This window comes from Dryobates pubescens, chromosome 14 (assembly GCF_014839835.1).
Source record: "Dryobates pubescens isolate bDryPub1 chromosome 14, bDryPub1.pri, whole genome shotgun sequence".
Taxonomy (NCBI): Eukaryota; Metazoa; Chordata; class Aves; order Piciformes; family Picidae; genus Dryobates; species Dryobates pubescens.
This window is the reverse complement of record NC_071625.1, coordinates 23055017-23081171: the sequence shown is the minus strand read 5'-3', so window position 1 is coordinate 23081171 and position 26155 is coordinate 23055017. Positions and strand designations below refer to the sequence as shown.

At 39.7% G+C, this 26155-nt stretch overlaps 1 protein-coding gene across 1 annotated transcript in view; it reads left to right on the top strand.

Annotated features, from left to right (window-relative positions):
- Positions 1 to 24992, top strand: part of NSMCE2 (NSE2 (MMS21) homolog, SMC5-SMC6 complex SUMO ligase) — a 126576-nt gene extending 101584 nt beyond the window's left edge. The window contains exons 4-6 of the mRNA XM_009910646.2: positions 20805 to 20902; positions 21222 to 21328; positions 24594 to 24992. Of these exons, the coding sequence (XP_009908948.1) occupies positions 20805 to 20902; positions 21222 to 21328; positions 24594 to 24750 (362 nt within the window). The 3' untranslated portion in view covers positions 24751 to 24992. The remainder of the gene's footprint in view (positions 1 to 20804; positions 20903 to 21221; positions 21329 to 24593) is intronic.
- Positions 24993 to 26155: the final 1163 nt, after the last annotated feature.

Here is a 26155-nt window from a genome sequence, read left to right as displayed (position 1 = left end):
TGGAACCATACAGGAAAGACAGAAAAGATAAAATCATATTAAGCTTCCACATTGTGAGCTGAATTGGAACATCTGGGTATATGCTGTCCCCTGCCACTGATGCAAAGAAATACCATCAGAACCAACAGTTTATGGTTTTTGCTTTCTGACCAGCCACTAGTGAGAGATTATCTCTGTGTTGAGGTTCTGGAATTTCAAGTTTAATTTCAGACTCAAGGGAAAAATTCTGTACTTGTAGAAACTTCCCTGTTGCAGCTTTAGATATTCTTCCTAGCTACCCTTTCCAGATTTTTCCTGACATTCTTCAACCTGCTTGTACCTGTCACTCCCACCTCTTCTTCAACCAAATTCCTATATTTTTCATCTTACCATTGTAATTCTTGCCGAATCCATCTGCCTTGTGCATTCCTAACACTTATCTTACTTGTTTCCCAAGTCTGCCTCTCTTTCTCTTCCTTCTCCTATTCCTAGATTCCTGTTTTCTTTCACTCATATTCTCTGCATACTTATATTCTAGGCTACAGAAGAGTTTCAGTGTTTTTTAGTCTCTCCATGTAAAGCTCTTTGTTCCTGTCTTTGATTGTGCCAGTTGCCCTTTCCTGTACCTTTTGTAACTCCAATATCTCCTTGAATTGCAAAAACCAGAACTGCATTGTAGTACCCAAAACGTGGGTGCTAGGTACAGTGCTTTATGCACAGGCAGGCAGGAACTCAGTGTCATGTTCTTAACACCATTCTTGATGATGCCCAGAGGCTTCTTGACTTCCTTGACTTGTCCTGCACATTGACCTGCTTCAGGACAGGTAGTGGCAACTCCAAGATCTCTTTGCTGGTTTCTGTGTTCAAGGTCTGAGTTCAGCACTGTGCAGGCATGATTTAGAGTATTTTCCCCTTGATTACTGACCTTAGCTTTGTCTGCATTTAAGCTCTTTGGTCACCTTTAGACCATCTTATTCTGTAAAGTCTTATTGTAGTTCCTCATCATCGGGGCAGCACTTGACTGCCTTCCCATTTCTGCAGGTCACTGGTGAAACTGTTGAATAAAACTGGTTCCAGCAGGGATCACTGATCCTACTGTGACTCTTCTCCAATTTTCAGTATGTAAAACCATCTTTTTCAATCCTGCAGAAAGATGTTTTTTTTTTTCAATAATCTTTGAAGTGGAACCTTCTGCACCTCAGCTCTTGCTTGTGAGGAAATCCTTAGAAAATGTAACTTCCTGTGTAATAATAGTTCAGTAAGATTTAAATTATTTTTGCTAAGCTTTTAATAGACATTGTTTTGTGTAGGGATGCCGAGTGTCAAATCCATGACATGATGGTGTCCCTTTCATTGCCAATTGTCTTATACTGGAGATTCTTGAAATCATCATTTACAACACAATTTGCCAGTCTTTGTAATTCTTACTGTGTGCCTTTGTCTTATTTAATTTCAGAACTTTCAGGACTTGTACCATGTCCACTGGATTTAGTATCAAAACATACATATCAGCCAGAGTCTGGCAACTGGCTCTGAAAATTTGTCTGATCCCTCAGAACTTAACAGTATTAAATCTGCTGAAAATTGCTATTCTGCCCATAATTTCTGGTAGTAAGCTCACTTTATGAGTCTGGTGGGAAGTGATGCAAAGGATTAAAATTATGAAATACTGTGAACAAAAAAGAAAAGCTAAATTACAATGATAAGGTGAAGTTTAGTTAATTAATAGGAGACATCATTCTTGAAAATTATTCTGGTCTAAGGGAGGTCCAGGAATTCTTACAAAGTCATAAATTACTTGAATATTTCTAGAAGGACAGAATTTAGAAGGGCAGAGAGTTTTAGAGGAAGTGTAGAAAAATGTTTTTTCACAATATGAGCAGGACAAATAAATTGATTTTTAGTCCTGCACTTAAAATCCTTCTTCATGTACCTACCAGGTAAAGTATGTAGTGAACCTTCCCTCTTCCCAGTCTCTTGCTTTGCCCACTCCAGAGCATAATTCTCTGACATAATCTATGTGGTGACTAGCTAAAAGAGCTAATCAGGGAGCTGTACAGAAACTGAGACTTGTTTAAATCAAGTCTTAACTCCTGTTTGGCCTCTTCTGGCAGTCCTCCACAAAAGGCAAAGAAAGATTGCTCTGTGGCCTTGCCAAGCTCCACCAGAAACAATTGGCAGGAGGTGGAGAGCAGCTCCTTGGAGAGAAAATCATCACGAGCAAACAATGATAATTTGTGTTGTGAACAGAAATCTTTAAAAGCTGGGAAGATGTTCAAACACTTTTAAGTGTGTTTTCATTGCAATTTTCCCTTGAACTTTAGGAATGATCTTGAACCCCCTGAGACCAGTAGGTTCTGTTAGTCAGCTCTTGTACTGCAAAATCCTTTGGTAAATGTAACTGTTTACTTTTACAGATTTTGTTTTAGTCTCAGTAACACAAGTCTGTAGAAGGAGGCTGTGTAAATAATTGCATTCGTATGTGGATAAAGAATTACTTTTGTTGGAACATTTTGTATGAAGACAGAAAAATAATGTATGGATAGATACTTTTGAACTTACAGATAACCAATGCTGAAATCTGCAGGCCAGTTTTAACATAAGGTTTCATTCAGTGCATGAGGTAACTAGCAATGCTGTTTCTTAGAAGAGATGCCAAATCACTGTTACAGCATTTAGTGGCATAAACTGGCCCAGTGTTTAGACATGTGAGTAGGTGTCCTGATTTCTTAGAAGCACTGAAGCCTAAGTGAATGGAATCACGCATAATGAGCACCTTGAGAATCAAGGACATTTTTGTTCGGATGCCTAAAAACTGGTTTGCAAACAGTGCATTAGACAAATTTCAAGTTGTTGATATTTCTTCTATGGGTTTTCTACTAACACAGATGCTTTTCTTTTTGTTGCAGGATTTATATTTACACACTTTTCTTTATCTTCTGCCTTAGGAATTTATATTCTATATTTGCTTATTGAATAGTAACTCTCATCTTTATTTCCCTTTTCCTACTAATTTTGTCATCAGTTGAAAGAAAAAGTTGAAAGAGACAGATGTTGGCTTTCTCAAAGTGAGCACACATATATACTGTGATCACAACAGGGGCAAAACCAGTTTGTTAAACTGGGTAGCACCAATACTGATAACAGAATTTGTAGCTCGGCTCAGACTAATGTATCCACGGAAAAATAGATTATCAAAGTCAATGCTAATGTAGACATGACTAGAGACGGGTAGTGGAAGAAGTAGAGGGGGTTGAAAGGAAATTGAAGAGGTACCCTCTCTCTGGTGGTGTAAAGCCAATATTCACTCACTAGACTCCCAGTTCTAAGGAGACTAACGGGTAAAGAGCATAACAATGTGACTTTCTTAGATGTAAAAAGCCATCATGGGAAAGGCATCCTCATCTCTTGTTACTACTAGGCTCTAGAATAGCTCCTTGATTCCATTGGTGGCCCTCTTCATGATCAGGCAGGCAATGTGCTTTCTCTAATTTGTGTTTGGTGTTTGACTCTAAAACTTTTAGGTACTTTTTACTTTCCCGTGCCTCACTTTGTAGGATATTGCTCAAATCAGTCTCAGTAGAGGTGTTTTTAGTGCTTGCTGTCATGCAGCTAGCTGTTGGCACTGGTACTGCACTCAACATACTGAGAACTGCATTTTACATGAGACATCATGTGAAATACCCCAGTCAAATGCCCTGCTCTTGGAGCTGCAAAATCATCCTCTGGATTTTTTGCTTTCATTTCTGCCCATTGCTGCACAGTGGTCCAGCTTCAGCAGAAAACATCAGAGTGGCCCCAACTGTTTTCCTTACTAGGGCTGCAAGCTACCCAAGAATACCTGAACTTTTTTTCTATCTTCATAGTTATTAAAAGAAAGGGAAAGAGTAGTGCTATTGCTTTATCTTCCTGACATGTTTTGAAAGAGACTATATTGTCTCCTATTGTTTTGAAAGAAAGAGCTTTGAACACCAGAGAAGTCTTAGAACTTTAAATCTCTGATGGTAGGAGGGTGTTGCAGAGTAAAGCACAAAATTCCCAAATATGAGAGATCTGAAGCACTGTCATCAGCATGTACTGTGTGACATTTTTAGCATTTTCAAGGTTGGTGGTAGTTGTATGTCCCTTTGCTAATTAGCTGACTGAAGCACTATGTAAGACCCTTCAGCACCCAACTTGGTGCTCTCTCTGTCAGTGCTGTGGCTGGACATCTTTGGTGGAATCACCTTAAAAGAATCACTTTTAATTTTACATAGTAGGTATCTAAGCAAGGCATTAAGGGAAAGCTATATAAAACTTCCAGCCTGACAAAGACAGGCCATAATCTGGGTTGGTTTGGGTGTCCTTGTAGTAACACCTTCTGAGGCTGAGCTAACTCTGGCCACAGAATTTGGGTAGTTATCCCAATCTATACCTGTATTACTATACATCTTCAATTAGCAATTTGGATTATTATAACAAAGAATCCTCCTGACCATCCTATACTAAAATTTCTTTATCATCTCTCCCAGCTCACCTGTGCACTTTGAGGAAGGGACCCACACTGCAATTTGTGTCCCCAAGAGACTGGCATCCTCAGAAAACTAGCAAAGCCTTGTAAACCACACTGCCAGGCAGCCTGGTGTGCCATTGCACCAAACAGTAATTACAGGCATGCTTGAAGCAAGGCTTTCATAAAACTGAATGAAAAGTATGATTCATTTCACAGGAAGACCGACCCACCCACCGACCCATTCAGACATGGTCATGTCTGTCATCTTCTCTTGCTCCTTCTTTTTTCAAGTTTCAAATGGAAGTACAGTATCTGAAATAGAAGACCTGCCTGGACACATTCCTCTTCTGTATTTAAGTCAATTTGTACAATAATATTTTGATTATAAGGTTTCCTAATTTCTCAAACTCTAATAAATTCGTTGCAGTTCCACCCATCTGCTTGTGTACTAATCACAAGTGTTGCTCAATGGATTAAATCTGATGCTGGGCTCTGATAGGGAAGTCTTCATAATTTCAAATCATACTTAAGTTGCTAATATAGGTTAAATACCCTATCCCAAAGAATTTACATATAGCATCAGAGTTGTGCATTGTCTCAAAATAGTGAAATCTTTTGGAAAAGAAATGTGTGATGTTGTACTGCTAACTAAGAAAACTAGAAACTTCTTGTCATGCTCAACCCACTTTAAATGCTGAAGCATCTATAACCAGATCTTCACAGTTTGTGTATTAGAAAAGATGCCTTCGGCTACCTTTGCCAGCCAAGTTTGCAGGATTAAAGCTTGAGTGCAGTAGGGTGGTGCTAATGCTACTGGTTTTAAACCAGTTTTAGTATGTTAGCACTGTCTGATTTCTGTGCCTTTTTCAGGGCTTTAGATCAGTGTGAGCAGAATTCTAATTATGTTCTTCCAAATAAATTTCCCCTGCATCTTCATAAGCACTTTTGTATCACTTGGTATTTGTATTTACTTTTCCTGCATGGTTATGCTTTGTCTAAGTGTTACTTAAATGCTACATTTTGTGTGATCAACAGTCTAGACAAAATTCTTCTCTGGATGTTAGCCATAACAGGAGTGTATGTGAAGAGAGATTTCTGTCCTTTGATGCCTTTAGGGACAAGAAATTGACTATTCAACACAATTCATGAGACTGCTGGTACTGTACTGCTCTTTTGGAGCTCATTTCATGGGCAGGGTCATAATAGAAAGTCAAATTCACAGTATCACACCGTATCACAGTATTACTAAAGTTAGAAGAGACCTCGAGGATCACCGGGTCTGACCTGTCACCACAGAGCTCATGACTAGACCACGGCACCAAGTGCCACGTCCAATCTCCTCTTGAATTCCATAGTAAAAAACAAACCAAAACTAAACCACCCACTCCATTTGTGATTTCTCTGGAAGAGGAGAAAGCATTTCATAAGGTCCTTAGAAATTCACACTTGTCAGAGCTGAAAAGAAACAGGTAAAACAATGTGCATTGCAAATTCTGTTGCTGGGTCAGTATGCAGACAGTAGAATGTGTAACTCATATGGCAGCATATAGTATTGCATATGGTCAATAGTAGTGTCTCAAATGCAGCCTCAGTTTACCAAATCCAGCTTATCAGAACACCCAACTAGTCAAAGATGTATTCTTGTGTTCAGAGCGTGGAGATCTGATTAATGTGCTTTGCCAACCTGTAATGAGGGGGAGCTTAATTATTCAGAATCATCAGCTTGCAATGGTTTTGGACTATCCCACATAAGCCTGCTCAATCAGCATTCCAGCACATGTGCAACCTCTGTGTTTGACAGTGGTTGTGGTTTGTTTAAGCATACACTTTAAGGTTAACCCCAAGATTTTCAGTCATGTTTTTCATTAACTCAAGGGATCTCCTATTCTAGATAATTGACTTTTAATGCTTAAGTGAGAAGTTTCACTTCATATACTGAACAAATAATTATGAATTATGCTTATTGTGCCATAAAAGCGCTGCCTCTTTACTGCATAAAGATATGCTCCCTGCCCCAGAATGCTTGAGATCCGAGATAAGTGGGACAAGACAATGAGAAAGCCATACAACTAAAGGAGGGTGTGGAGCAAAACAAGCAACAGATAAGATGGAAGAAGAGAGCCTGACAGATAGGACTCTTACAGAAGTAGGCTCAGGGAATGCTTCATGCATGAGGACCTTCAGACTGCTGCTGTGCCCAGTTGCACACTGAGTGACGTGATGGAGTCCCCCCACGTCCCCTCTGCTTGGGCAGTGCTGGTCAGATTCACTTATTTTCCCCTAAGCATTCTTTTGATTTTTCTTATGCCATCCCTTACATGAGCAACACTCCTAAGAACTTCCATTGTAGAAACACTACTAGCCCCTGAACCAGTGCTAAACTACTGCTAATAATATCTTTTTACTGATTAAATGAAACTAAAAATGTTCTGTAAGTAGAAACTGTGCGTCCAGCGAATCTGTAGAAACAAATCTATTCTAGTCTAGTCTAGTCTAGTCTATTCGTGCACCATCTCTCTCACTCCACCATCTGCTTGCTTTACATAACTATGTCATTATTTATTGTTTTTAGTGATATGTTTTCTGTATAAAGTTGCTTTCTGTATAAAGTTGACTTCTCTAGGCCAGTAGTGACATGGCTTTGAGCTGGACACATGAACTTGTAGCAGTGAAAATTATGAAGAAAAAAAAAAGGAAGGTGCTTTTGGCAGAGAAGTAAGATACAGTTGTGAGTCCAAGAGAAACATATCCCAAAGTAGGCAGCAGATTTGAAAGTAGCACTAAAGAGGCACAAGAAGACTGAAAGTTGGAAAGAGGAAACAAAGCCATTTTTCTGTGTTTGACAGAAATCTGGGAATAATGAACACAGCAGCTCCTCTTTTATGAAATTTCCAGCTGTCAGGATTTCCATTTCTATCCACCAAGTAGCTGTCTGAGGAAAACTGGGCCAAATTCTCATCAACTCTTTATCAGGGAGATTCCAGTGTAGAAAAAAATGAATACAGAAGTCCCCTATGATGACAGTGTACCAGGGTCAGAGATACTCTCTTGTTCTTGAAATGTCTGCAGTAGTTCTCCAATGGAAAAGATGCTTAGAGACCTCTGCATGCTGCCAAAGCCAGGGAAAATACAGAGAATATAGATATTTCAGAAAGAACTTGTGGACTGCTGAAAACAGTGCATCTTAGGTGTTCCACAGGAACAGCAAGAGAGGTACTGAAGCAACCACATATACATGCAAGGTAAATAGTTTGCTCTGCCACTGCATTAGCAAGGAAACCACTTCAAACAACTCTCTCTACCTAGGGAAAAATGTAGTAATAATAAGCAATAGCATAAGCCTCCACTCCTTGCCCCAGAGGTTGTCTACTAATCCTTAGGAGCCTTTACACTCTTCAGGCTTCCTTTTTCTATACTCATTTGTCACTAGAAAAATATGTGTATGGGTCAGTGGCATAGGACAAGTCGAAAACATATTAGTAGAGAAAAAAACAAACAGTTCTCCAATGAATCCATTTATATGTGAGATGTAAACAACACACAGTTTATCTTCTCCAAGGAAAACAGAAGCTTGTTCAAGAATCTAGAAATCCCTTACTGCTTGTGTGTTGCTGATAGCCCATTGTGCTGATGCTTCTTAAAGGAAACAATGCGCTTGCAAGGGGTTTATTTCATTTCAAAAGCATTCTCTGATTTGAGATCTCCACTGAATTAATTAAAACAGAACACAGAACAACATTAGTTATGCACCAGAGTGGGAGTCAGAAGATGTAAGTTTAGTTCCCAGCCCTGCCACCGACTTCCTGGGTGACCTTGGGTAAACCTCTTTAGATTTTCAAAAGACCTCTGGGCCAAATGTTCATATTGAAGTGTGATTTTCAAAGAAGCTCAATATCGCATGATTCCCATGATGCTGATTATGGCCAGCATTTCAAGCGAACTAAGCCACAAAAGTGCTGTGCTCATTTGGAAATCAGGCTCTTAATCTTCTATTGCCTCAGTTTCCCATCTCTGGCAGTGCCAGTTAAGATATTTTCTATGTCTGTCCCGATTGTTTACATTGTAGCTCTGCAATGGCAGAAACTGTGTTTTCATGAACGTGCATTGCCTCTTGTACAATCTCGCTTGATCTCTGTTCTGTTTTTCAGGCATCACTGCAATGCTTGTTATATGAGTGATCTGTTTTAGAAAAAAGCAACTATGATCAGAAGAAAGCATAATTACTGTGTTGTTTCACAGATCCAGTTGAAAATCCATGCTAGTTTCTTTAGTTTACTTGGGAGAATGTTGTCTGGAGAACATCAAAAGCTGTATTTTTAATCAACACATGCATGCTAGCTGAGTTCTCTAGGCCAGTAGTGACAGTTGATCAATCAGAGAAGCAGGTTAGATCAGTTTGGCATGATTTGATCTGGCAAGAAACATATTGGCTGCCTTTTACTACCTCATTATCCTGTAGCTGCTTACAGTCAGTCAAATTGTTTAATAATTTGATGAAGAATATTTTCAGGAGCGGAGTGGTGTGGACTTTCATACACCTTTCTGCTCCTCATGCCATTTGTAGTTCCTACTGCACCAGCTCTGTTTGCATTTTTCCCACACTACTTGCATGCTCTTGCAACATCTCAGAGCAACATAACATTCTCTGTTGGCAAAGGTATGGAGTGCTTCTTCACTTCATAAATGCTGTTTGCTTCCCTGGACCCACTACAACCCATTCCTGAAATTCCAGATCAGCATTGTCAGTGATAATCGAGCTCCTGGTTTCAAGCTCTGTTCTGTACAAGCCAGAGGCCAAATGTAGTAACCCAGGAATGTGTGATTGCAAAGACTGTCACTTCCCAAGGAACTTTGCTTACTGCTAAATTACTGCCCTTTCCACATACCTGTGGGTGTCACTAACACAGTGACTCTTCCCTGTTAGCTTTGTCATATATGGGTGCACCTCAAGCAGCTGAAAGTTTTGAAGTGATCATTTCCTATGTTTACAAAATCTGCATGCAAGTCACTGCTGTTTTCCAGTTTCCTGTGTACTCCCAGGATAGAATTATTTATTATTGAAGTATGTGCCCTCTGAAGAACCCTTTTGCTGACTTATATGGTTTCCTTCATATGAAATGGGATGCTGTACTGTGGCCAGCTTTGCAATGAAAAAAAAAATAGCAATACACATCTAGGAAGTGTGTACTCACAGCAATTTTTCAGTTAAGACTGAGTGTGTTTTGTCATAGGGAGAGCTTAACTGTGTCATTTGTTTGTGACTAGCATTTTCTACTGTTGCATTTTTTTAAGGATATAGTCCCTTTATGGTCTTTACCAAAAGTGTTTTTCAGCTTCTTAATCTAACAAATAATTCTGAAATGGTGTTGCATGTTCTAGTATTGGCATACATGCCGTATCAAGGCAGTGTTTGATCCCAAAGAGTCATAATTGCAGGTGCTGGTATCTGCAAACAAAAGCTTGGAATCAGGGAAATGTTACAGAATGGTTTGGGTTCAAGGAACCTTTAGAGACCTTTGGATGTCCCATTGGCAGGGACACCTTCCACTAGATGAGGTTATTCAAATGTGTGTTCAGCACTTTCATGAATTGGGCATCTACAGCTTCTCTGTTCCAGTATCTCACCACCCTCACAGTAGAGAATCTCTTCCTCACATCCAATCTAAATCTACCCTCTTTCAGTTTAAAACCTTTCCCCCTTGTCCTGTCACTGCAGCACTGGTAAAAATTTTCTCCCTATCTTTCTTTTTTTCTGTAATCACCCTGTATCACCCTGTCCTTAAAGGTTTTCCACTCCTTTCTGTCATTGAGCCAACTTCTCACGTATTTTTACTTGCTGTAGCCAAGTGTGAAGAAAAGGAGAAATGTTACCTGTACAAGCAAGAGAGTCCCAGTAACAGTGACCTAACCTAGATTCTTGATTGCATTGCTGTGCTTGATTTCTGATGTGAAAGGAGCATTGAGCAAAACAGGCTGTGCCTTATCTTTGTTGTTTTGAAATGGTGATCCCTTAAGTGTAGCACTGTTGTATTCAGTTTTGGTTTCCTTCTTTAATTAGTTTGATTGTTTCAGTTATATTAAGCTGTTTATTTTTGGGTATAAAATCTTGATCTTTCTTGGCATACACATTAAGATTCTATGTGTTTCTGCAAGACCTGATATGCCAGCCAAAGAGTACGGGGGAAGCTGGTAGCTCTGAAGAGGACAACTCTAATGTTACTCCATCTTGATAATGACAATAAAATTGAAATAGCAAGCATAATGTTAACTGCTTTGCTAAAAGATGAAGATTGTGCATAATGCCATGTGATTACCCTATGTACTCCTTATCCTTATTATGAAGCACAAGTGACACTGCATCTGCTGTCCTGTCCATTCAACATTAGCTTCCCTTGCTTTGCTTTTTCTGCTTAGCCATCCTGGTTTCAGCTGCTGCATGCATCTGTGATGAAGGTATTCTAATAAGTCCTTTCTCCATCCTGCTTCACTACCTTTTTAAACCTGATCTGGAGAGGAAAATGTAGACAAAGAGACCCTCTGGTTTTAAAAGAGTTTGCCTTGTGCTTGACCTTAGTTGACCTCCTCACAGTCTTCCCAGCAGATTTGCCATAATGCAGAGTCATTGCCAGGTTGTCTGTTATGTGCACCATGCAAAAATGTCAAGGTGAAGTCTGAAATGTGTGTATTGCTCTATAAAGTACACCTGCAGAACTGTCATGGTTTTCTGATGTCTGTAGCATTAGTGAAGAAGCAGTCTTCCAGAAAACAGCCTTGGCAGATCAAAGTCTGCAGAAAGATACTTAAACTAAATATCATCAGATTTAAAACTTACACATTACCATCATCAGCTACTAGGCTGCTTCAGTTACAATCCATGAGTATTTATAGCTCAGAGGTTTAGTGTTAGAATTCTTCTAGTGACTGCCATTCAAGAAGCCTAATCTTATATCACAGGACAGGCTGAGAAAAATAACTGTTCAGCTGTTCCAAAATAATGGCAGCATGATGTTTGGCTGCACAAGCCCCCCATGATATTGTTTTGGAGGATGCTGTATAAATTTGGATTAGCCACAGTTGTCATTTCTTTTAGGGAGCAGTTTACCAGGGATTATTACAGTGAGGATCTGCCCAGTGTGCACAGCATAGTTTCTGCAGAATGCCTTAGTACACATGCATGCAAATTACCCCTCTGTCTTTATCCAAATTAAAACCTTGGAGTTTTATGATTCAGCAATGGCAGGTCTGTAAGTTCCTCTTAAAAAAAAAAAGAGGTGAGTTTTATTTCCTAGCTCGTTTTGATGTAATATGAAATGTTGCTATTTTCCCCCTTTTCTCATGTAGTTAGCAAACAAGCCTTATTTTATAAATATAATCTACCAGAAAGTGATCCTCTGTTCTTCAGTGCAAGTGTAAATTTTCCCCAAATAAACAACCAGATATTATGCAACTACTAGAAGTATTTTTTGCTTTGAACATGGAACTGATGCATTCACTAAGAATGTATTTGGAAGCTGTTCATAGCCTTAGTTACTCTGGGGACGGCAGTGTGGTCTAAAGGGATAGACAGCAGTCTAGGACACAAAATGTGCCAGTGGCTCTGGATGTGTTCCTGCCTTGTCCCTCTGTTTTTCACCAGTGCAATGGTGATGGTAGTAAAACTGACCTGTTTTATGGTGCTTTGTGTTCAAGAGAAGAAGGAATTGGATGTTATTACTTCCACAGATGCTTCATTGCTTTGGGAAAATTCATCTTCTGAGGAGGTTGTTGGGCCCATGGGCTGCTGACCAAAGGCAGGAGTAGAGCAGGAGATGCAGCCCCAAGCAGGTACCCAGCCAGTGCCTGGAGCAGTGACCACAGAAGGGACAAGCTCTGAGATGGCGCTGGAGTAATGACCATGACATGCAGACAGCTAAGCCTTCTTGCCTGTCCCAGAGGCATTTCAGGCAGTGCAAAGCTGCACAATTCAGAATAACTGGAGTGGTAAAGTTTATATATAAAATAGAGAAGAAATTCACTTCTGTAGAAAAAGCTTGGGAAATTAGCACAACTTCTCTCTTTCTACATCTTCTTGATATAGCTTCCATAGGTTATGTGGAAATATACAGTGCTCCTCTGCATGTTGAATTATAATCATTCAGTGTTATCTGTTTCTAAATGATGTAAATTCATTTTTAAGTATTTAAGAGTTCTGGAAAGAACTCTGAAGAACTGAAATGCATCACTAAGAACAGAACTGCAAATGATGCTCACCTCATTAATATTAATTTTGAAATAAAATAGCTCATCTAAAAATTTCTTTCAGGTGTTTCAACATCAGGCACTAGGGGATAGAGAAAAGAGTAGTTTTTCCCCACCATTTCAGGTTCAGTTTTTCTTCTTATGTCTTTATTCAAGAGCAATACAGTTTATCTGTCTTTTCCTGGTAAAAAGGCAGATTTGTCTCTCCACTTTTCTTTTGGGTGAAGGGGGGCAGTGGAGGTCATTTCCTGTACTACAAACCTGCTGATTCCTGAAGCTGAGAGACTGTCCTTTCTCTGCTCTCTGCTCTCTGCTCTCTGCAGTTTCAGGCAGCTGCTGAGCCAGTGCCATCCTTGCCAATCACAAAATCAACAGGTTAATGTTCAAGTTTCAGTCCCTCTCACTGTACACCTCATAAATATTCCTACCTAAGTCCTAACATGACAAACTACTACTAACTGCATTTGTATTCACCACTCTTCTGACATCAGGGCTGGGAACATTGTTTTGGTGACTTTTTAAAGGTGTTTTTCACCAGAGCTGTTTAGGAAGGAGATATGGTGAAGTCTTTGCCGAAAAGTCTTGTGATGAGAACATGAAGAAACAGATTGACATGTTAATCAGAATGATACTTTTCTAGGGATGTTATCTTTTGGGCTAGCTGGGAGCTAGTTCATAGGTTCCATAGCAGTGCATGGGATAGACTGCTAGGAAGCTACGCTACCTGGTCCAGTTTTCTGATTGCCTGTTCTTATTTTCTGTCCCTCACTTTCTGTGCCTTGGAAGAGTTCTGCCCAGGAGTGTTTTCTAGCAAAAGTTTGTTCCATCTGAAAACGTGTCACCAGTTCAACTTTTCAGAAGTGAATGACTGCAACCATGTGCCAATGACATACTGAGTGGGTAAAGCAACCTCTAGCCATATAGGTTACAAGATGTGTCATGTTGCTTTTTGTTCAGAGATGACATAGACACAGTTTCTGCTTGTGAGCTAATATGCAGAGATTACTTGGCATAGTTTGCTCTGAGAAAGTCAGGATTAAATTTATGGAATAGAACATCCAGGGACTGCTAAGGACTCAGGCATAAATGGGTGTTGCTCCAAGCTGCTGTCAATACTGACAGCTTTCCTCTCACTGCTCACTGTCCAGCATGTACAGTGCCTTTCTCAAGTCCACTGTGGAAGTGGATTAGGCTTAACAGCCAAAAGGCACTCCTAGTGCAGAATAAGAGCGTCCACACAGTGAGTTATTGCCAAGTAGCTAATGCATTCTACATTCACACCCTCACTTATTTTGCAACAACTTCCCTGTGTAGGCAAGCCCTACATGCTCATGTCATTTGATGGTTAGCATTGCATCAGTGACATTCCAGAATCTGACCACAATGTTAGTAATGGAAAGTGGTTCATCTTTTAATGAACTGACAGGCCTTTTTTTTTACCCCTTCCTTGGTTGCATCTTTTGCAACTTTTTCTTTCATCTCTCTGGAGTGAATTTCTTCCATTTTAATGTCTGTGATATTGTTGTAATCTATTTTATATGAAATGATGCTCTCTAAGCATGGAAATTGCCTTTATGCAACATAGTCTATGAAGCAGTGATTGCTCAGCCTTTTTTCTTCTAGAAGCTGGAGAAAACTCAAGTAATAAAAGCATTCTTTACATATATTTGTGATTTAGTAGCCTAGTATCTGATTTATTCCCCACCCCCCCTAAGATATTCCAGGGGTTTTGTCTTGCTTTGCTTGTGTTGTGGCAGCCCTAAAACTTTTGCTTTCTTGTTACATGCCTGGCACGCTTTTATGTGGACTTGAATTTTCCTGGTTCTTTAAGTAGTCTGTTTATCAGTTAAGTTTATTTTCAGCAAGCCTTTGGTGTTTAACTTGCTTATTAAGTTTACATGCCATTGTGGTTGATGATAGTTAAGATGCACAAATATGGCCTTCTTAGATTTTCCAGAAATAGTGGCTCCTCTGAGCTTCCTGCTGAGCTCTCATGACATCTTTTTAGGTAATCTTCATCTCCCCCAGGAGCTTCTTCAGATCGAGTCCAGACTGCAGTGATGAGGAAACTGCTGTTTGAAATGTCATCCATGGACTTTGAAGTGTGGATTTTTCATGGTTGTTTGCAGTAATAGAGGGAGCAAGAAAGCTGCCTTTGTGTGTTTGCATACCAAACTGTTCAATTTGTGTAGCTTATAATTGAAGATACCCTTTCTGTTTGCATTTCTAGGGACATAGCTCCCACTGCACAACAGTATGATTTTCCCAAAATCTAAAAGCAAAGATGATGTCTAACTTCTCACTTAAAACAGTGTATGAGTTGAAGGTTTCACAGGGCACCTCTGGAGTTTGTTGGCTTGTATGTAGCTTCAGGTGTCTTTCTGTCTCCTTCATGTAGATTTGCATCCCATAACATTATCATCAGTTCATAGTCTCTCTTCATTTTAAGGTCATTCAGGAAAACTGGCATCAATCAGCTGTACCCTGTAATGAAAGGATAAAGCAGGAACAGTACTTCCATCTGGAGTAGTGTATTTTAAAAGCCTGCAGCTTAGTGGGACCAATTACTGTAAAATGGGCAAGTGCTGTGAATTTGATGGCATTAAAGGAGTTTATAGAGGATTGTTGCTTACTGCAGGGTACTGTCCTTTCTCACTCTTACTAGGTAAAGGAACTAACAATTTGCTAATTTGTTCATCTAATTTGTCTTTAACACTCCAGGAAAATCAGAATGGCTTGTATTTATGGGTTTGTTATTTTATTCTGGATTGCCCAAAAGCACATCTATGTACTTCTTACACAAGTATGTATAAAACATGACACATACAAGGGACTTGTGAGTTGTTTGGCCTGGGCTGGAGCAAGTAAATCATATTTGCAATTGCAATCTGGAGCAACATGTTAGAGGCCACCTTCCTTAGATCAACTCATGTATTGCAACACCAGCAAGTAATCAAATTGTAATGTACTTTAATGCAAAGCCTAGTTTGGCTTGGTAGGCAAATTAAACTATCACATGCCTCTGGCTAAAGCAGAAAGCCTTTGAACTGTTTGCAGCTGTAGCTTGCACACCTTATTTTCCCTCGAATTAAACTGTAACCTGCAGCCTCTGTGGCAAGTTTCAAGGAAAATTAAACTGTTGCTAACTTTTCTAGCAAAGATAAATGTGTCTAATCAACCTGAAAAGTCCAGGCCCAAATTCCTCTCTCCAAGTTTAGACTGATTCATTGGAGGAAAACTCCAGGGCTTATTAAATACAAAGATATTACCTCTGACTCAGGAAGTCCTTGGCCACAAACTGCTAGAGACTGGGAAGCATTCCCAGGAAGATATTACTCTGTGCTTCCCCTCTTCTTTCATTCTTCCTGCAGCATTTGCTGTGGATCCATCCCAGGGGCAGGACACAGGAGATTTGTTCTTAGGTCTGTATCTCTGGATCTGAAGTCCAACTCAGAGCACTAATGCACATTCTGACCTACTCTTAAACATGGCCCATGGTGGTCTCAGCAGTGTGTTCTCCAGAAAGTGGCATTTGGGCTATTCCCTCCTTTAGTCTTTTCCTTGGACCTTACTCACCCTACGCTAGCAATGTTCCAGAGTCCTTCTGACTCTTAGAATACAACTCTTGAATGTGATGATGTCCTGTGCCTCCCCCACTTTTATTGTTTTCTCTGTCCTGCTGGCAGGACCACTTGCCATTTGTCTTGCCCTCATGAGATTCATGTTTTTTTAGAGCTTTCAGAGGTAGGATTTTTCCCAGCCTGGATGAGTTGCTGTTATTTCTATGGAGTCAGCAGTACAATAGACCCTCTTGGGAGCCAAGACCTTGTCTGTCTAGTGGCTCAGGCTTACAAAGACTCAATCCTCCATGCTTAACATCACCCTTTGATTTCCAGGATTAGTGTCTGACTGATGGCAGGTGAGAAGGCAGAACAGTGCAGCACCAAAGGAAATAAATCAATTAAGTTTACATTGCAACATGTACTCACTCAGTGCCAGCTTAGAGAAACAGGAGTTGGGTAGAGAATGTTGTTGGCCTTGGAAGCATGAGCAGTCGGTGTGTCACAGAAGTGACAATGACAACGGAGGTCTTCCCTCTGATACTTGTTTTTAACAAGTGTACTATCCATGCTTAAAATAATTGATAATATAGCAGTTAACATCTCTGCACTATGGTTTTCTTAGTTTTAAAAGTTGGCTGTAAAGTTCTCTCTCTCAGCAGAGGAGGTAAAAACTGAGCTGAGGCATATTAGTCACACATTTATCAAGAGATGAAAGTGATAGAGATATAAAGTCCTACCAGCTTTTAATTAAAATTGAATAAGTAAAAAACAGTTGGCAGTGGCAAAATTCATTATGATGTGTTACCAAAAATAGATACCTTTATGAGAATGCAGTTTTATTACAACAGTGGGCATTAATTAGCTGTAAACATCACTGCTGAGACAGCCAGGTAGAAAGTGAGTTACTAATACTCATAATAGGTTTCAATCGTCTGGAATGGAAAACTAGAAACTCTTCAAGGCTCTTAAAATGTAATCTCTTAGACTATGAAAAGAGATGTATGTGCTGCTGTTACTTAAGGCAACATCAGAATTTCAGGAACAATGACTTAGTGTTTTCTGCATCTGGTTTTAATTTGCAAGGAGAACTCCATTGTACAAAAATGCAACCTGACTTAGCTGAAATATGTATGACAATGACCCTGTGTTTAATTTCTTCTTCCTATAGAATAGCCAGACTTGCAAGTAGCATCCTTCAAAATTTGGTACATTTCATTTGGTTAAAAAAATCTCTTTGTCCTTAATGAAAAGGTCTTCCAATATGAAGTTACAGGTATACATCTATGATTCAGAGCATTTTACTGATCAGTTTGAGATGTGTGTGTACCTTGTGTAACCACTACATAACTTACTGTAATTGAAAAAAGTTATTTTCCTCTCCCTTCCTGTAACCCAGAGTGTCAAGCAATGACAACAAATCTCTGGGGGATATATCTGATTTATTTTAACTTGCTATTGACATGTTTGAGGTATCACTTGCATCATCTCAAGCTTACATATGTATTATTTAAAATGTCAGCTGCTTGTGAAAAGAAAATATTTTAAATAATTATTCATTTATGCTGTGATAATCTCTTGAAATCAGGGCCCCATTCTGGTAAAGCAGATACAAAATCATTGCAAATAAAGTGCAACCCAAAGTGCTTAAGATAAACTTGCAGCCAGAGGGTGATTTGAATCCAGAAAGATTAATATATCCCACCTACAAGGAGTGGGCCTCAACGCATGGAGCCAGAACAAGAAAGAGGTAAATACAGCCTGTGATTTAGCTTACATAATTTAGAGGCTTGAGGCCTTCAGGGGAGACTCAAGCAGTAGTACCCAAGCTTGAGCTCATATTTTCAGACTTGGCTGCTTCAACATAGTCTTCCAAGTTCTTGTGTTGGTACTAAAGTGAGCACACACAGAAGTAATGGGTGAAGTGGGGACTCTTCAGCAAAGTTAGAAGGTGCTGCACATGGTGAACATTCTTCAGAAGAGGCCACAGACATGCTTAACTGGGAATGCTTAGCTTTTAAGTTAAATCACAGGCACAAGCCCCACATTTTAAAGCTTTACTCTCCTCCCTTGGCATCTGCATGTGGATACAACAACAATCATCCTTGGCAAAATATCACCTGTCCTAGATCTTGCTAGTACTGCTACGCTCTAACTTCACTGACTGGTATGATGCTCTGGTACACTGGAACTCCATGCCAAGTTCATGAGTTGAAACAAAGTGTAACATGGAGAAATGGGAGTTTACAAATGTTTTCGGTAGGAATGATTAGTGCTGCAGCATGTCAACATTTGCAGATACATGAATTTAAGGAAATTCTGATTCTCTTGTTCTTTGTTAGCATTATTCACAGGAAGCAAGTCAGTGTGGTATTTAAATAAAGCAGCCCATGCCAAAGCTGGCACCTGCTAATAGTTGCAATATTGTTTAGTCTCGCTGTCTCAGGGGGATTTCACCCATTGTTTTATGTTTGAAAAAGCTTCATTATAAGCCCCCATTCTTCCCCCAATTGTATTTTTTTTTTCAAAATACTATGTGTTTATGATAGAATAAACCCTATAGATGAACAGTCTAAGAATAACATGTGACAGATTTTACTTTCTGAAAATGTAGCTGCTGCAAATATTTCTCTGATGTCAGTTCCATTGTAGTTTTGGTATTTGTGGAACTGTGTCTACTATTCCTTTTGATTTGCAAGTGTTCACTTTTGTAAGGGGGGGCAGTATCTGGTGAAGGTATGTTGATATTCTTGGAGATGAAAGCCTTAACATTATTATTAGTAGTAGTAGTATTGGACATTTAAGCTTATTTTTCCTCTGCATCCATACCCTATTGATTGAATGAGGCCTTAGTAAAAGAAACAGATGCTTGCTTTGGTATTGCCTATGTATTTGCAGGAGTACCTGTGTCAGAAACATGTCTGAGTGCTTAGAAAACTCTTGCTATATTGCAATGGAGAGAAGGGCAAGCTCTGTTAAGGAGTAAGAAAAAATATGCAAATAAAACTGCATACTGAGAGGTGCTGTGGTGGAGAGATGGCTGCAATATCAGTGCCAGAAGTACTTTGGCCAGAGACTGTGCTGGCTGGTGTGGCACTATGCTCAGTCTAGACAAGATGTGAGAGATTGTGACTGCTCCAAGAGTGATGCCTGCTGTTATCATCTGGAAGGTGTTGGTGTTATACAGGTGTGCAGAATTGACCAGAAGTAAGGAAACACTGGATCTTAACAGATGTGGAAAACTGCATACCAGGGATGTAAAGATCACTGATGGTGTGCCATAGCAGCAAAGGGAACCAGGACTGAGACTTTGTAGGAGGCAAATCATGAAGTAACTAAACCATTCATGTTCACTCACTTGTGTTTCTCACTGCTCACTTGGCAGTTGAAGCCAACACAGGCCACAGAAGGATTTCTTCCTCTCCAAACCCTGTGTTGCTAAATTGCAAAGCAGAGAGAAATAGGTTCTATTGAGCTTAGGACACTTTGAGGACTACACCCCAGGGCAAAAACATTGCAGAACTGCCCCAAAGGAATGGAAAGTTATGGCAGGTGTTAAGTTTCCTATTATTACCAGATAAGATTTGAAGATAAATGAATGCATTCAACTAAAAGCCTAGATTCCCAGTAAAAGAACAAAGGAAAAGATAAAAGTCTCTACATTCATTAAGGTTGTACTTAGTGATATAAATCCTCTTTAGCTGCTTGTGTGTCTCAGATATTTACTGGCTAATTAGATTCTCTGTGGAACCCTGGGCTGGTGTGCCCCTGAGTATGGAGTTGCTTACACTTTGCCTTCCTCTGGTAAAGGTGGGGACTTGCATCCTCTGTAGCTGAAGGTGGATTTCTTCTTGTTTACCTGTACCTCATTTCCTGGCACTGGGCCATCAGGTGTTTTCTGGGAGATCATAGTACTTTATTCTGCCCCTCCACCTTGAAAAGGTTACTTCATTTATGTTTCTATCGACCTCAAATAACACTCTCCTGGCTTTTGTTTTTTGCTAGTTACAGTCTTGTTAAAATACAGCAGCAGCACTTTACAAGTGATGCATTATGATAAATAGTACAAATTCCTCTCAAAATAGATACTAGGTGTACAAGCTAAATGGCAAGCCCATTTATGACATTCAGACACAAACTGATCTCAATGGTAGGGCTGCCAAGTCTGTAAAAGCTCCACATCATCCTTTTTTAAAATCATTTTGGTGACTTAGCTGCATGTTACTGGTTTTTGGTGAACCTGAACAGAGAGTACCAAAGGCATTGCGTGTATTCAGGTCAGCTTGCTTCCCAACCTCCTTTGTAGCATTGGGTATAAATAGACACACAGACACCCCTCGAGTGGCTATCATTTCAAAATACATGCTTTCTAACAGTACAGTATTTATTGCAGTATCTTGTTTAGGGAGTGGTACAGAAATACGTGATGGCATCGTAGATACCATGGTGAGATAATGTTTGGCAAATGCTGGTTTTTATTTTCTTAAGTATTGGCTATCTATATTAAATGAAAATTGCCTTGTTTTCTATTATAGTTCGTCATCAGTTAGATAATGATGAGGCCATTGAACAAATCGATGAAGATATAGCTGTGACTCAGAGTCAGATGAACTTTATTTGTCCCATTACACAGGTATGCTATCACCACTACAGTAACTATTGGGAAATAGCTATTTCTTATGGTTCATTGAATTGTTTATTACCAAACAGCAATGCTTGTAAAAAAAAAATCAGGCAGTATGAATTACAAGCATCACCAAAGAGCAACATTGCCTGGAAAGAAACTCCATGTAGTAGAAATGCAGTTGCTCATGCAGGATCTAACCCTGTAATTTGAGTGGAGTGCCTTCTCTAAATGGCAAACACACTTCCTGCTGTTTTACATAAAATCACGTAAGAAGTCTTTTCGTGGGCATTATCAGTTCCCTTAAATCAAACCTTATTGATTACAGATGGAAATGAAGAGGCCGGTTCGAAACAAAGTCTGTGGACATATTTATGAAGAAGATGCCATTCTAAAAATCATCCAGAATAAAAAGCAGCAAAAGAAAAAAGTCCGGTAAGCTACCAAGAATGTGTGGAAAAGCTATTTGCTTTGCTGTGTAAGTGGAATTATACTCCACTTGCTCTAGAAAATGTGTTTGGATTGGCAAGGCTGCAGGAAGTAATACCTCAGTGTCTGCCCCAGTCACAGTCTCCTCATTAGTACTGTACACGAGAAGGAGCTTTTCTTTCTAATGAAAACAAAGTGTAAGGAAACATTTAGGAAGTGTGTGTGGAAGTTACAGCCACTCGTGGTACCTGCACAACAGCAGCAGAGAGATTTTGTATAGCCACAAACAATAAACTTTTTCTTCCTAAAATTTAGTTGCTTATTTTGTTCCCACTGCTTATTTAGCAATCCCTGAAATTAAGGGGGGGGGAGGGAAGTCTCCTCTCTGCAACCTCTTTTGCAGTGACATTCCACACATCTGAGAAATATTAAAACACAGAAATAAATGTTAAAGTGAGGAATACTAAACCATCACTTTTTAGGTAGGACAGAGTTTAAGGACAATCAAACAGAAATTTCATAGTATCATAGTATCAGTCAGGGTTGGAAGGGACCACAAGGATCATCCAGTTCCAACCCCCCTGCCATGGGCAGGGACACCCCACACTAGATCAGGCTGTTGAAGAATGATCAGACAGGATTAGTCAGATCCTACTGCAATTCAATTAGATCATTCTTATTTTACATCACCAAAGCAGCCTGCCACTTTCCACACAGGATTGGTTTTTCTTTAATGTAACTATCACAGTATCACAGTATTACCAAGGTTGGAAGAGACCTCAAAGATCATTGAGTCCAACAGTTGAATTTTGACACATGAAATTCTCTCAAAATGAGTTTCAAATTAACAATGGGTTTGATTATTAATATTTTTTTAAGCGATAAAGGGGCTCAAACACTTTTTAAAGCAAGTTTAGAGGATGTAATATTTCCTCATTGATTGCACATTGTTTTTTTCACACCATATATGCTAGAGCCTCATGCTTTGGGGTTGGTCACCACATGGAAACTTAGCAGTTGTTAACTTTTTAATAAGTCTGCAGTTTGCACATGATCAGGAGGGTCTGTCAGAGACTAGCAACCTGATTTTCCCAAAGATAATGCCACAGTCAGCTTACTTCCTCTGTGGGTTGCTCTTATGTTTCTGTAAGACTCAACATACTCTGTCATGTGGACACAAAGGTGGTGCAGGACTTTGTATTCCATGTTCCTTCTTGGCTACAGGAAAGCACTGCTCTGAAATCAAGCATTGACTGGGGTATCCTTCGTGTCAAGATAGCTTCAAGTGCAACTGAGAAGTACCTTGCCTGTGTTATGAAGTCTAGGGAGTAAAAGTGGAATGGGTGCAATATCTTGGAAGCAAAAACAAAACCAGCAACTTGGATGGCCAGAATTGCAGAACTTGGCTGCAAAAATGAGCAGGAGTTAGGAAATAGGCCACAAGTTGGAGAGCATTCTGGAGGATAGAGACAGGCTAGGAAGCATGTTCTCAACAGCCTAAAACCACAACAAAATATTTTCTGCACTATGGAACTGAATTTAGGATGTCCATATCTAAATAATTCTGTGTTCTTAAATCCATCAGGAAAATGTCGTGGGAGTAGAGTCTGTTGTGGTGACTCAAAAGTTTCAGCACTGCTGAAAAACTAATAGGGCCACATGACTGAATTTGTAAGCCTTAAAAGCTACCTTATACCCAAACTGAAGTTATTTGTGCAGGCTGAATCCCAGCAGTTCTTAATTCTGAGCTTTCAGCTTGCAACCTTGCAGTTATTATAACTCCACTGTGCTTGAAAAGCACAAGCACTGCAATAACTCAGCTTCTCTGTAACTAAACTGAGAAAGACTCCTTGGTTTTCTCTGCCCAGTCTCACCAACCTGCTGTAAATTTAACCTTTCTCGTGAAAATGCAGTCTACTCTGAAAAACCACGGTTTGCTGTGGTGGGAAGGAAGGCCAGCTGAGGCAATGAGTTCCCCATTTGAGTACCCCATTATTATGGTGTTGCTACTTAACTGTGCTTCTGCCAGGTGTCTTGGTAGAGCAGAGTCATGGTTAGGGAAATACTTTCTATCCCGACTCTGAAATCAAAGCTTTTGCTTACTCTGGAGTTCCAGAAGTGGCTGTCTCCGTACACGCACTTTGCAGTTTGAATACATGGGATTCCTTTGGTGCACTTGGCAGGGAGCTGGCTGGATGTCAGCTCTGCAGCTGACGTGTGCACAGCCACCAGTCCTGTGCTGATAGCCTCACTGCAGGCTCCTTTAGGCAACTCTTACGTGTCTTGGTTTGCTCACAATTTTCCACTGCCTGGAAGGACATACTAATACTTCATGCTTACAGGAAGTGTGGAAAGCTTTCTGAGCACTTGTTATTCATTAAGCTCACAAGCTATTGCTCTAATAAGGTGATAAATGGGAAAACTGAGGCACTGAGCAATTAAGTGATTTATCCATGACAAACACAGTCACTGTGGACAAATCTGGAGTAAAAGCTACAAGTGCTGAATGGAAATAAGTTCAGTGCCTCAAGAAGTTAGTCTTAGAAAAATTCAGGGACAGTGTTATTTCTGACTACGGGTACCATCCATGTATGTTTGGGCCACTGCCAAAGGAAACTGACCTTTGGTCCCTGAATATCTCTCACCCTGATGTCTTTATCTGGCTATTTGAAGTAGTTGTAAGACATTTTATATTTGATTATCACTTAGAGGCTGTTAATTCAACTCTCATCTCTCCTTTCTCTGCTTTCTCAGTTCATAAAAGACTATGTAAATTTTTACACCAACTCGATAGTCCACTGATTGACTTACCTCATTCTCTTTTATCTATTTCCCTAGAAATTAATTTTCCTAATTATCTATCAGTGAAGATTTTACTTTTCCACCTCAGATTAGTAAGGTAAGAAGAGGTGGTTACCTGCAGTTTGCAGAGGACTGCAAAGACAGAAACCAAGTCAGAAAGATGTCCATGCAATGCTAGTATCATTCCTGATGCAGCTTGTGTATGTGAAGCAAAGAGAGTGATGTATGGGTGAGAGGCTCTGTCTCTTGCTGTGTTCCTTCCTTCCTTCATCTGTTGATTCCAATGAGTTAAAATAAATGGATTTACTTTTCACTATAGAGAACTGGTGGAGAGGAAAAGAGGTAATGAGGAACTGACAGAAAGTGAATCCTATATAAACACAATAAACGAGCACATGTTATGTAAAAGCCTGTATCTGACAAAGACAGTTCTTCCAATGTAATGGAGCTTCTCTTTTCTTTTTAACAGATGCCCTAAAATTGGCTGTAGCCATTCTGATGTAAAAGAATCAGATCTTATGCCAGATGAAGCACTTAAAAGAGCGATTGACAGTCAGAATAAACAAAGCTGGTCAACACTGGAGAAGTCAGATGGATATGCTGCTGCCACAAAAATTTGTTATTAGAGGTCTTGTGAGATAAGCTGCTGATTGTAAGTAGGTTGTGTAACTGATTGTTATTTAAAGTGTTTCATTTATAGGCAAAGTTGAAGGTCTCAGCTGTAGCTGAAAGCATTCTTTTAAGCTGCCAAACACAAAGAATTCCAGTTTAACTTGTTTGGGGATTTTTTGACCTTCCTGAAATTCTGAAAAGCTTACATTTGATAAATAAAGCATGTTTTGTAGCATTCAACCTTCCTTGTCAGTCTGCTAATTTTTTTTTCCAGTGCATTAGAAGTGCAGATTCAGTGGGCATGAAATAGCAAGTGCTTTGATCACTACTGCAGATAGCTCCATTACTCAGAGTGCAACCTCTGGGAACACCCAGAGTAGGGCCCTCTGTCCAAGGCTTTACACAAGCCATATACCCTGCTTGGGAACACAAGTTTTAATGCAAACCTCAGGAACCCTTACTAGAGCTTCATTTGCAGGAAGTGCTGCACGTCTATACTTTCTGTGTGGACACACAACGTTACTAGTCAGCTCTGAGGATCTTGGTCTTGCTCTTACAATTTTTGAACACCCTGCACAACTTGGGCTTTTCTTGTGAGATTCAGCAGTTTTGCATCAGGCTTTTTGCATTTGGAAGTCTCAGATAGCTTTACCTTAATACCGTAGGTTAGAAGACTACAATTATTTACAAGTGTATTCCAATACCTACTTTGTAGATAGTACAAATACATTGCAACCATATGCCCTGGGCTGGAAAGCAGTTCATCTCATTTTTTATGAGCTTCAGATATGTATGCATTTGGGCACAGATCAAAAAAAGGACTTAAACTTTGCAACACTTCATACTTACTGCCTAAATTGGTCTGCATACATGCAGCAGATAAGGAACTACATATATGAATTAGAAATAGCCATAGGTAAAAGGAGCTGCATTGGTGGTCAGATGGCAATTATATCTTGGCATATGTGAAGCAGAAAATACAGGTTTCTTTGAGCTTCAGGGCCTTTAGTGGGTTGGATGGTATCTTCCTTAGTAGTTTTTCTGAATTTACAGTCTGACATGTGGTGTAAAACGTAGCTAAGGTACCTGACTGCTAAGCTTTTCACTCTGGGTTACTGTTTGCCAGCAGCTTTCTTTTTGTAGACCGTTATTAACTCCAATTGCACTTAAGAGTGCAAACCACTTCAAACTGAAAATTGTTATTTTGTAATTGGAGAATATTAATCTGCAAACTGATTTCATAGCTAAAAAAAGGGAACTGAACTGTTGTTATTTGTGCTGAGCCTCTGTGTTCAAAACACTCCGTGATAATTAGCCAGGGTAATTTTCATAATGTGGTCTAACCCCAAAGGTCCATCTTCTCAGAACTCAGCAGTGATCGTGAGTGCTTCTGTCTGTGGAAGCCCAGCTGTGGAATAG